The sequence below is a fragment of the Pteropus alecto genome, unplaced genomic scaffold (genome assembly GCF_000325575.1).
Source record: "Pteropus alecto unplaced genomic scaffold, ASM32557v1 scaffold313, whole genome shotgun sequence".
Taxonomy (NCBI): Eukaryota; Metazoa; Chordata; class Mammalia; order Chiroptera; family Pteropodidae; genus Pteropus; species Pteropus alecto.
In genome coordinates this window covers 239,920-251,419 of record NW_006434832.1, presented here as the reverse complement: position 1 = coordinate 251,419, position 11,500 = coordinate 239,920, and the positions used below count along the sequence as shown (strand labels likewise).

Below are 11,500 nucleotides of genomic sequence, written 5' to 3'. Positions count from 1 at the left end.
GAGAGGGGGCGTGGAGGGCGGGGCGGGGTCTGGCTGGACTTTGACGAGACCCTGAGGACCCAGTTACCAATACCCTAAGCTCCATGGGCCCAGGGACTGCATTTTAGTAAACCCCCCTCTCTTGTTTTACACATAGGAGATGATGGCCCCTACGTGAGTTTGAGGGATTGTGAGGACAGGGTTAATGTCTTGTTGATGTCTCTAGCCTCCGTCCTGGACTTGGACTTGATGCTTACTCTACAAAGGACGGCCACAGAAATGAGGGTCATCTTGGAGCTAGAAGGGGTCCATAAGGCAGGTCCCAGCCTCATGGGGGACTGTCTCATCCATTTCATCTTTATTCACCATATTAAGTACCTGCTATGTGTCAGGCAATGTTCATTCGTAGTAGTGATCATAATGATAATGGTAAATATGTCCAGTGTCGAATTAGTATTAGAGAAGGGAGATAAGTAGTAGCGACTCTTCAAAGTTAATTGTTTTTTTAATGAGCTGCTGCTTTACCATTGCATGTAGTGTCATGAGCAGGATAGTTAGAACGGGGTCCCAGAGTCTCAGTCAAAGGCCTTAGTAATTGCAAGGTTCTGAGGATAACTGCTTCTCCAGCCACCCAAGCAGCAGGTGACCTTGGCACCCTCGGAAACCCTACTCTCGGCACATTTAACTGTCGCCACTTCCTAAGTGCAAAGAAACCAAGGTTGTGAATGTGTTTTCTACAGTGGCAAGTGCTGATGGCCAGTGTAGAAAACAAATTCCTTGCCCTCTAAGCAAATCTGACCTTGACTTAGCCAGGGGTGTGTGGGGTGCCCAGCAAGGAGGATCGACTGAGCACCCTGTGTTCCCCCACCCATGGGGAACCCCTGAACAAAATCAGGGCTCCCGATCAGGGCTCACAGGGCAGAGAGGAGCCTGGAAGTGCCACATTTTCTGGTGGATTTACAGTTGTTGTGGGCATGAGAAACAGATTGAGGCGGAGGACAGAGCAGTGTGGCTGGTGTCAGCGGAAAGGAGGTCTCCTCCCAGCTCTTCCACTCAGCAGCCCATGTGAGCAGGTGCACATCCTTCCACTGTCCTATCAGGCCAGAGTTTAAGTTCTGTCCTTCCTTCTTCACAGGGCTGCCACTGAGACAGGCAAACAAGATCATGCAGGAGGAGTTTTGTAACGTGTAAACAGCTGTTTGAACTGGGATGTTGTAAGATGAAATAAAGGCGCCCTTTGACTATTCAGATCAAATGTTTTGTGACCCCCATAGTTCTGTTGGGGCCACTGCTCCCCAAGTATTTACTCACCCAAGAGAGTGTCAGCAGTGTGACTAGTGGACTGTGGCAGGAAGGATACCTCTGGGGGATGGGAGGGGGCTGCTGCACTTTATATTCCAAAGAAGGAATGTACTGATGTACATTCATGGAATGCCTGGGAGGCACTGATTTCATTCTTCTCCACTGACGCACTACGTACTCATTAAACAAAAAAGCACAATTAAGTGTTAGAATAGTAGCACTGACTCAGTGTCAGGCTCTGTCTATAGAATAGTAGCTCATTGAACACTCATAAACCCCAGAGGCTAGGTTCTGTTGTCATCCCTATTTTACAGACAGGGAAACTGAGTCACAGAACGGTTAAGTGACTCGCTCAAGGTTGCCTGGCTGGTAAGTGGCAGGGCTGGATTAAGACTCAGGCATTTTGGCTCCAGAGCCCATTCTTAGCCACTTGTCTATACGATCACCACAGTATAGGGAGCATGATGCCAAATGAAATGAAGGGGAGATCAGGAAATAGTGCAGAGGGTAGTGAAAAATGAGAGGGTACATGTCCACGGAGAAGGGCGTTCTGGGCAGAGGGAGCAGCATGGGCATGACACTGCGCAGTCTATTTGGGGCAGCTGCTGGTAATTAGATATAACTGGGGTGAGGGACCAGGGTCATACAAGATGGGGAGAAGCCATCAGGGGCCAGAGCAGGAGAGTTCCTCGCTTTGCCAAGAGGCTTAGAATCTTCTCTGTCTTCCTCCCACTGGGGCTGCCGGTTGGTTAGTTAAGCATTCCTTTGCTGCTGTCTTCTGTCCAGGTCTGTGGCTCAAGACATCCCCAAGTTGCAGAAACTGGGCATCACCCATGTCCTGAACGCTGCTGAGGGCAGGTCCTTCATGCACGTCAACACCAATGCCAACTTCTACAAGGACTCTGGCATCACCTACTTGGGCATCAAGGCCAACGACACGCAGGAATTCAACCTTAGCGCCTACTTTGAAAGGGCTGCAGACTTCATTGACCAGGCCTTGGCTCAAAAGAACGGTAAGGGACCCGCCACCTAGGAGACAGTAGGAGGCAGCTTTGACTGGACTTTCTTTTTTTTTGAAAACAGGCCACAACAGGCTTCCTCTTAGAAAACCTCTTGTTTCCTGTCTCCTGTGGTGAATGACAGAGAGCTTTTGGTCTCTCTCTGGCTGCCTGTCAAGTGGCCCCATATTACACAAGATGTTCAAACTTTTCACAAGTGGCGGCCCCAGGGTCCTTGTGTCGATTTGACTTTGAAGGTTAATTTCCAGCCATACGCCACCCCCCCTCGATTCTAAGAGCTTCAATAATGAAGACTTATTTTCCATGATAAGAAGTCCTAAGGTGGAGAAGCCCTGAGGTGGCTGATTCAACAGCTTAGTGGGGGCATTGCTTTTCCTCTCCCTCTCCTGCCACCTACAGGGTTGGGCACTGCCCTCATGGTCCCAAGATGGTTGCAACAGATCTAGTTACCATGTTCCAACAGGACAAAGTGCAGCAAAAGATGAGGCAGCCATCTCTTCCTCATGTTTCTCTCATTTTTAAGAACAAGTAGAACATTCCGCCAGTGGAATTCCCCTCACCTCTCACTGGTTAGAGTTGGGGGATGTGAGTACCTGGCGAGGGGAACGGGGCAGCCCCGATTGCCTTAGGCTGGGGATCAGTAAACTGTAGCCCACAGGCCAGGTCTTCCAGCCAGATTTTAGATGTTTCCTGAAGCAGGATCTCTGAAGTGCTGGCAGCTGTTCCGGAGAGAAATCCTAGAAGGCCACAGGCCAGGCGTCTGCAGAGCAGGCTGGGCCACTTGCCCTTTCTGCTTTCAGCTTCTTTGTCTCAGCAGCTGCCTTTACCTTTGCTCCAGCTCCAAGCTCTTCTTTCCTCCCCACCCCACACCTTCCCAGGGGAAGTGACCTCCACTGAGGCGTGATTAGCGCTGTCCGCCTGATTCTAGCCTGTCTGCTACACCGATGCTTCCTGTGCAGCCTCCCCACTGAAATGATTTCCAGTGAACAGAGTTTATTAGACGCTGGTTATCTCACGTTTGGGGCCCAGGAGGGAAGGTTCATTGCCTGGAGAATCTGTACACTTGACTGTCAGGCTAATGTGATCCTTCATGGTCTCTCATATGTGTCACCACCCTCCTCTCCTGTAGTTCTGGCCCATGTAGAGATGAGAACGAAGGGCCCAGTTGAGGGGCTGGGGGTTGCTCTTCTTGTATATCGCTTGGCCATCCATTCAGAGAACCGAGAGCTCTCTGACTTTGTTTCTTCCTTCCGTACAACTAGGAACATACCTTGACTTTTTGTGACCTCCGCCTTAGCGCACGTAGACTGGCTGGGTCATCAGTCTGGAAAGTCCTTTCTGCCTCTCCCTATCCTGTTCTCTAGCAAACCCCACCACGTGCTTTAGCGCTGGACCTAATGTCCTCTCTTCCATGAAGCCCTCCCCCTTGTCTGTCTCCCCCGCATCTGATGTGGCCTCAGGCACATAGCAGGGACATTGCAGATGACTACTGAACGAGTGACAAAAATGAATTCTGTGGGCTCTGATGCCAAATGTAAATGCTTCTAAGATTGACTGGCCAGGTGAGTCAACAGAAACTCACTGGCCTCCCACAGTGCAAGGCTCAGGGGAGCCGGGAGGGTGTGGGGGGGTGGGGATGGCCAGGGGTGCTCAGAGGAGGGAGTGATCTCTTCCAGCCTGGAAGATCAAGGGAGGCTTCATGGAGGAGGTGGTGTCTGGGTGGGGCCTAGAAGGACCGACTTTGAACCCTCCCCTTCCCCATTGGCTTGGAGCCCTGGGCAGGCTGAGTATGTTTGGGTAGTAAGGCAGCTGCTCTGCAGCGGGTCTTGTGGCTGGGATGGGGACAGGAAAATCCTCACTCTGCATACTTTGGGTACACTGGCCAGAGAGTGAATGAACAGGGAAGCGGAGGACTCCCCCTTCCCGCTTTGGGAGGCATTGGGAAAATAGAGTTGTGTTTTGGGAACAGAAGAGACTGTTTAACAGACTCTAGGCCAGCAGATTTCCTTCAAAATCATGCCTGTGTAGAGGTATTATGGGTGATCATTTACTCGGCTAGTCAGCAAATATTATTGAGCACCTGATGTATGCTAGCGATCGTAGGGCATCCAAAAATCAGTACCGCACAGTCCCTGCCCTTCATGAACACATGGTCTGGCTGAGGAGGGTCGATCGGTGCATAGCTGACGGTAGCAGGGGGCTGGGCTGTAGTAGAGGATGTACTGGGTGCCACCGGAGGACTCTTAGTGTTGGCTGATATTTATTGAGTGCTCACATCTGCCGAGCACTTGCCTAAGAGCAGGGCCTCGTGGGATTTTGGGGGAGCCATGAGATGGTGTTTTCATTTGTGTGTTCGTTTTGATTTTTTGTCTTGGTTTGTATTTGTATTTGACATTTATGTTCCTTTTATTTTTTTAAACTGCTCTGTCGAGGTATAACTGACATTCAGTAAACTCCACACAGTACAGTTTAATAAGTGTTGACATATGTATACACTTGTGAAACTGTCGCCACAACCAAGATAATGAGCAGATCCGTCAACCCCCACCTTTTCCTCTGTCTCCTTGTGACCCTCCCTTCTGCCCTCTCTGCCCTCCATTCCTAAGCCACCACCGATCTGCTTTCCATCACTAGCCACTAGTGTACATTTCATAGAGTTTTATATAAATGGAAGTACACAGTATGCATGCCTTTTTGGTCTGGTCTCCTTTACTCAGAATGATTTTTTTGCGTTTCATCCATGTTGTTGCAATAGTTCATTCCTTTTTAATGCTGAGTATTCCATCATATGGATGTACCACAGTTTGCTTATCCATTCACCTGTTGATGGACATTTGGGTTGATTTCATGTTTTGCTTTTGATTGAAATACAAATGCATATAGAGAGGTAGCCACATCACAGATGTGTAGATCAGTGCACTGTACACAACCATGTGCCAGCCCCCATATCAAGGAACGAAACACGACCAGCATCCGAGAAAGCCCACCACGTGTTCCCTCTCAAATCCCCCCAACCCCCACCTTTACCGCTATCCAGGTTTCTAATAGCATATATCAATTTGCCTGCTCTCCTGCTCCGTGGAGTCATATACATCCTATTGGTGCATGTCATCCACATTGTTTCTGATCACGTAGATTGTACATTCTTGTTATTTGTCCATCCTGCCATCGATGGGCCTTTGGGAGTCTCCAGACTGGGGCTGCCATGAATGGTGCTGGCTACGTTCTGGTGCATGTCTTTTGGTGAACATGGGTACGCACTCCAGCTGGCCATGGATCTGGGGTGGACTTGCTGGGCTCTCGGGGAGTCATGGGTTCAGCTTGAGTAGGTACCGCCACACAGTTTCCCAAAGTGGTGGGCCCGCTTATACCACCCTACCTCCCCCCAGCCACAGGCCAAAGTCCTAGCTGCTCCATGTCCTCTCCGATGCTTTGTGTGTTTTGTCTTTTTCATCTTGGCTGTCCTGGGGGGTACAGCATGGCCTTGCATTGTATTTTCCGTCTGTTTTTCCTGGAAGAGTTTTGACTAGAGCTGTGGCGATCGGGGGCCCAAGCTCACACTGTCACCCCGTTTCTTACAGGCCGTGTGCTCGTCCACTGCCGCGAAGGTTACAGCCGCTCCCCAACTCTAGTTATCGCGTACCTCATGATGCGTCAGAAGATGGATGTCAAGTCTGCCCTGAGCCTCGTAAGGCAGAACCGTGAGATCGGCCCCAACGATGGTTTCTTGGCCCAACTCTGCCAGCTCAATGACAGACTAGTCAAGGAGGGGAAATTGAAACTCTAGGGTTCCCCTGCTGCCTCTTCTCTAGAAGTTGGACAGGGGAGGCCCTGGTTGAGGTGTCCCAAGCTGTCATGTTTAGGAAACACAGTGTACCCTGCTCCCAGCATCACCAGGCACTTGCCCACAAATCTGTCCCAATACAGCCCTGGGCCACTTTCCCCTGAGGAGCATATAAAGAAGCTTGCTAAGAAGGACATTCTTACTCCCTGGTGTGTCTTGTGCCTGCAATTTATGATGTCCTCTTCCTGAGGTGGGTTCGCAGAAGGGGAAGGCCTGTGACATGCATGCTTGTGGATGACCCAGGCCAGTAAGTTTGTGGAATCGTAAGGCCTGAGGTGCTCACGGGGGCCCTTCCCGATCTTCTCCATCCCCCACCCCTGGGTCCTCTCCTGAGTGGGGAATGCAACACCTCGAGCCCTGTAAAGGAACTATGCAAACTCGGGCCCTCTCTTCCCCACATCTGTCTCCCCCGTCTCCTCACAGTCACCCACACTCTGCTTCTAGGCAGAGACGTGTCGTGAGGTCTGAGGTTGGTGTGGGGTAGCTGTCGGTTGTTAATGGGTGGAAATTCCCATGAAGAGACCACATTTTAATGATAGGATTAAAGATACCTAAACGAAGAGGCCCTCAGGTGGGCAGATTCCCCTGAATCGACAGTTCCTAAAATGTGAACCCCTGGAAGGCTTGAGCTCCGAATAGTTCCCTGAGGCTGCTCTTAGTCACTTGGTTTGTTAGAAGAGTGATGCCTCAGGCATGGTTTTATTTTTCTTTTTTAGAAAACAGGGTGTTGAAGTCCAGCCTATTTAAAAACCCCACCATTTGGAGAATTACAAGGGTTTTGTCCTGAATTATAGTGTTGGTGAGCCCAAGCCACTCGTGCTATCTGCTTTTTTGTCTCGGTTGCTATTCCAAGAACAGGAGGAGGAAATTGGCCAATTACAGCGTGTGGTGTGGGTGTGTGTGGGGGGGTGTGTCTCAGAAACACAACCAGAGGAAGGGCGAGCAGGGAGATGAACGGTTCAAGGCTCACCCCCTGCCCACTTATAGGTAGTTTTTACAGCTCTCTGATGCCAGAAAAGATCCTGGACCCTTGGGAGCAAAAATGACTCAGCCAGGCAGAAATGAAACATGACAGAGCATCCAAATGGAGCCTTTATTGGTGATAGAACAAACAAACAAGCAAAAAGAGATGACTTTTTTTTAGGATAATGTCGGAATGCACTAGCACCTACACTTGTGTGTGCACATTTGTCAGAATATAGGGTTTTGTCTTCAACCCAGTCTTGTTAGGACTTTGCATGATTGTCCACAAGTGATGCAATGCTGTCATCTTCAGGTTCCCTAATGGCAGAGCGGTGGTCCTCAGCCATGCCCCCAGCACGTAGCACATAGGTGTCTGATAGAAGTTTGTAGAATTTAACTTTTTTATTTTGAGAACCAAATATATATAGGGCATTGTTCTGGTGGGTGTATCACGCTCCCAGAAGCCTGAATTTGTGGTAGGATCACTTGTAAGGATTTGCAAGAGAGCCTCACCTGAAATGAAATATCAGGGACTTTTATTGAATAATTAAAGTTGTTTTAAATTTAAATTCAGGCAGTGTTAACATGTCAAGGTTGCAGAATGTGCCTTTTTCAGAGTCGACCAGGAGCTTTTGGCCAGGACCAGGAGAAGCAGGTGTGCCTTCGGGCCTCGCTCACGGGTGTAATGGTCTCTATCTCAACAGGGGCAGCACTGCGCAGCCTGGACGGTCCCTTTTCTCTGTGGTCACGGCAGCCCGGAACAAACTAGGATCTGCCGTCTTTATCAGATACTGGCTGTCCAGATAGAGCCACCTAAGCGAAATGGCCATCCTCTAAACTCTGTACCTCACGGTTTTCAGATAACTCTCCCACTTCATCTAACTTGAGCCTCACAATAACCCTAGTTGGTAGAGCTTATTTGTATATTATCACCTTTTTTAAAAAGCTGGGGTCCAGAGTGATTAAGGGCCTGGCCCGCAGGGTTGCCCATCTCAAGGCAGAGTTGAGGCACTGTTTCAGGTTTGCCACTCTGAAGCTGAATTCTTTCTCTCACACTGCACTTCTCAAGAAATGAGCCCCCTGGAGTGTCCAGGTGCACTGCACATGCCCTTGGCCCAGCTCGTGTGTTCAAGGGCCAGTTTGCTTTGTGGACAGAGTACAAGATTCAAGCTGCGGTGCCAAGGTGGGGGTTCTGGATGAGGGTGGGACAGAGTTGGCACAAACCCATCCCTGCTCCAGGAAAAGGAAGTAAAAGTTGGGGTTAGAATCTATGGCTCTTCTTCCAGGAAACATGTAGCATACCTAAGTCAGAGCTTTCTGCTCTGCTTCTGGAAAAGGCTCAAGATAGGGGGGCTGGGGCTCCCCTCCCACATCCAGGCCGTGGTCACCACACAGGATGGCCGCAGCTACATAGGAGCTCTTGAGGGCCTGTTTGTAGGGGCATGAGGTCAGTGGGAGAATTACTGCCTTTACTTTGGCACTACTTTTTGCTGATAACTTGAGATTTCTTGATAGTCTTTAGTCTCAGAAACCCCATATTTACTTCACGAGATTTAGCTCCTAGATCTTTGAGTAAATAAATTTCTATTGTATAAGAGTTAACACAGCTGTGAGTGGAAGCTGTTTCTGGACAACTTTTTATCCCCTGGGAAGTGATGAAATAGGAACTCAGGGTGTACTCACCTCCTTCCCTGATATGGTCCCTGTCTTTGACTAGCAGACCCCCAAATTACAGCACCAAATGTTTCTTCTCTGTTCTAAAGTAGTACACCTTCCACAGGCTGGTCTGTTTCCCTGCCACTCTGAGTTATCTGGAGAGCAAAAATCACCATCTATCAACCAAGGGAACTCACCTAGAATAACTTTAAGGTCCCTTTTGGCTCTGACACTGTAGGGTTCTTCAAGAATCTCCACTTGGAAATTTACCACCACCTGGAAATTGGAAGGTATGTAATAATATGATGACCAGCAGGTGGCGCTGTGTCCTATTCGTGGTGATGGATGATTGAAAAAGGAATGTTGGTGCCTTTTGTGTCGCAAGTTAACGTTAAGATGCTAACGTTTTAATCAAAATAAGCACTGATCTTACAAAGATATGAGCTTTTCTCACAGGAAACTTCCTGTCATAAAACCGAAGTCAGGAATCACTGAAGAGCCAACAAGGTCCTTCCAAGTCAAGATTTTATCCTGATTAGAAATAGAGACCGTGTCTGGTTGAGAGAGTAGATTGGTTGGAAGCTTAACTTACCTCCTGCCAGCTTTTAGGGTAATTTGATTGTGAAAGCATGAATTTTCTGGACAGAAAAGGGGAAAGTATTAAATTGATTTTTTAAAGTAAGTTTAACATCTGTTGTATCACGGATCAGTGTTAAAATACTAATACTGTAACCAAAATAAATGTCTTATGTTACAAAGAAATGTTTGTCCTATTACAGTTGATTGCTTTTATGCTTAGCTTTTATGCTTGCTTTTTCTAACTTAAAAAGGATTGTTCAGCCCTCCTAAGCTAGTTATAGGTTCCATGATGATTGTATTTATGCAGTAGATATTTGCTAAACATCTCCTCAGTACCAGAAAATTCCTGTGTTAGAAATAATCTTTTCATTTATTTAAAATTTTCAGCTTTATTGAAGTATAATTGACTGGAATATGCTTGAGTAGAGTGGCCTACCCCAAATGAGGGAATTAAGATTTATGTCTCTGAGAAAGCAGGGGGCTGGGTTGACAGTCTCGAGGTGGCCTCACATTAAGATGGTTGAATGGCTTTTTAGGATTTGAGTGATCCTGAAGACTGGGCAGTCCTAACATATATCCCTGCCCCCAGATGCCTTAAATTCCACCATTAGCATTATCCCCTCTAGGCTAAGCATTGCCATTTTCCCTCTGAATAAAAAACTCAGGAAGAGTCTGGACAGAAAAACAGCTTCTGTAGTCTCTAGTTCTCCGTAGCGTGAGGCAATTAGACTAGCTCATTATTAGTCAGACCACTTAAGCAACATACTCTTCATATCGTTACATAAAATCTTAAGGCAGAGCATTAATATATAAAACTGGTAAAAGTGTTTTTTAAGTATAATTTTAAAAATATTTTAATTAAAAAGTTAATACTGTATATACATAGTAATAAATTCAAACACAAAGTGAATCTCCTCCCCCAAACCTTCAATCCCTCTTCCTTAGAGGAAGCCACTAAGTATATCTTTCTAGAAAAATCCCATGCATATGTAAGCACACACATATGTATACATGTGTATCTATAGAGATATCCTTTTCCCTATAAATGGAAAATGTTTTTTGCACTGTCTTTTGCTTAATAGAGTTTACCCATTATTTCATATAGTCATTAATTGTAATAGCTACATAGCATTCCATTGTGTATGGATATATTATATATTGCATAAAGTATGGATGTGATTTCTGTATACCCTTATTTTAAAGATCTAGGCTGCTTTAACAAGCACATGTTGAAATGGGACTTGTGGATGACAATTGCAGTTTTTTATCTGCTTTGTATCTTGTTAATTTCTGTGTCTGTTGTGGCACAGTGTCAAGCACACCCCAATACTCAGAAGTAAAGATTGTGTTGTGCTTGCTTGTGTCATTTTATGGGAGCAGACATGCCCAATCTAATTTTAAAAGACAGTCTCTGAGCTATGGCCTTCCGAATCGATCCATTTATTAGAAGTTCAAGTGCACAGAGATTCAGTTTCTGAAGTGTACACTAAAAATGAGTTAAACTGGAGGCAAAACAATGAATGGGTGGTCTCCAGTTTATTAGAAGCGGATGTATAACACATTTGATCGATGTGTGTTTTTATTATAGTTTTAAATAATTAAAATGTGCATATTTTTTAAATCATGAGTCATCTCTATGGAAACCTGGGGTTCTGAGAAACCTAGGTTGAAAGCCCGTAGACTAGATGACCTTCTAGTTTAACGTTCCCAGGTATACAGCACATGGGTGGCCACCCTGTGAGGAAGGAGGGCGGTAGGGGGGCAGGGGGCACTGAAAAGGGAAGGGTCTCACACAGGGCGCCAAAGAACTTCTAGTCATTCTCCCCTGAACGCTTTTTTAACCAGGCCTTGCCTTTGTGACTTGCATGTTTGTATTCGTATTGTCCAACCTTAGCAAGAATCCTGCTAAGTCACTTTAGCCAGAATCCCCCATCCTCCATGTCTGATCCCTCAATATCTAATCGGCTTCCTCATTCTTCACCATCACCCGGTGAAGTCTGATTCTCCTGGCCTGCTTTCATTAAGAGTCCGTTAGATCAGTTTAGCCAGAATCCTCCTCACCCCCAATGTTTCCTCTTAGTAATGTTTTATCTAGTGACCCCCACTCTGCTCCTTGGCAGTAAATTCCCACTCTTCCTTGGAGTCGAGCCCAAACTCT

General features: G+C 47.1%; 1 protein-coding gene across 1 annotated transcript; it reads left to right on the top strand.

Annotated features, from left to right (window-relative positions):
• The first annotated feature begins 53 nt into the window (after positions 1-53).
• DUSP3 (dual specificity phosphatase 3) lies at positions 54-9,525 on the top strand. The gene is made up of 2 exons (XM_015588062.2): positions 54-2,294; positions 5,882-9,525. The coding sequence occupies exons 1-2, from the start codon at positions 2,147-2,149 to the stop codon at positions 6,085-6,087; spliced, it is 354 nt and encodes a 117-aa protein (XP_015443548.1). The 5' UTR covers positions 54-2,146; the 3' UTR covers positions 6,088-9,525.
• Positions 9,526-11,500: the final 1,975 nt, after the last annotated feature.

Coding starts and splice junctions, on each gene's coding strand:
- DUSP3 (XM_015588062.2), top strand. CDS start 2,147: ATGCACGTCAACACCAATGCCAACTTCTACAAGGACTCTGGCATCACC. Junction 2,295..5,881: donor GGCCTTGGCTCAAAAGAACG/GTAAGGGACCCG, acceptor CGTTTCTTACAG/GCCGTGTGCTCGTCCACTGC.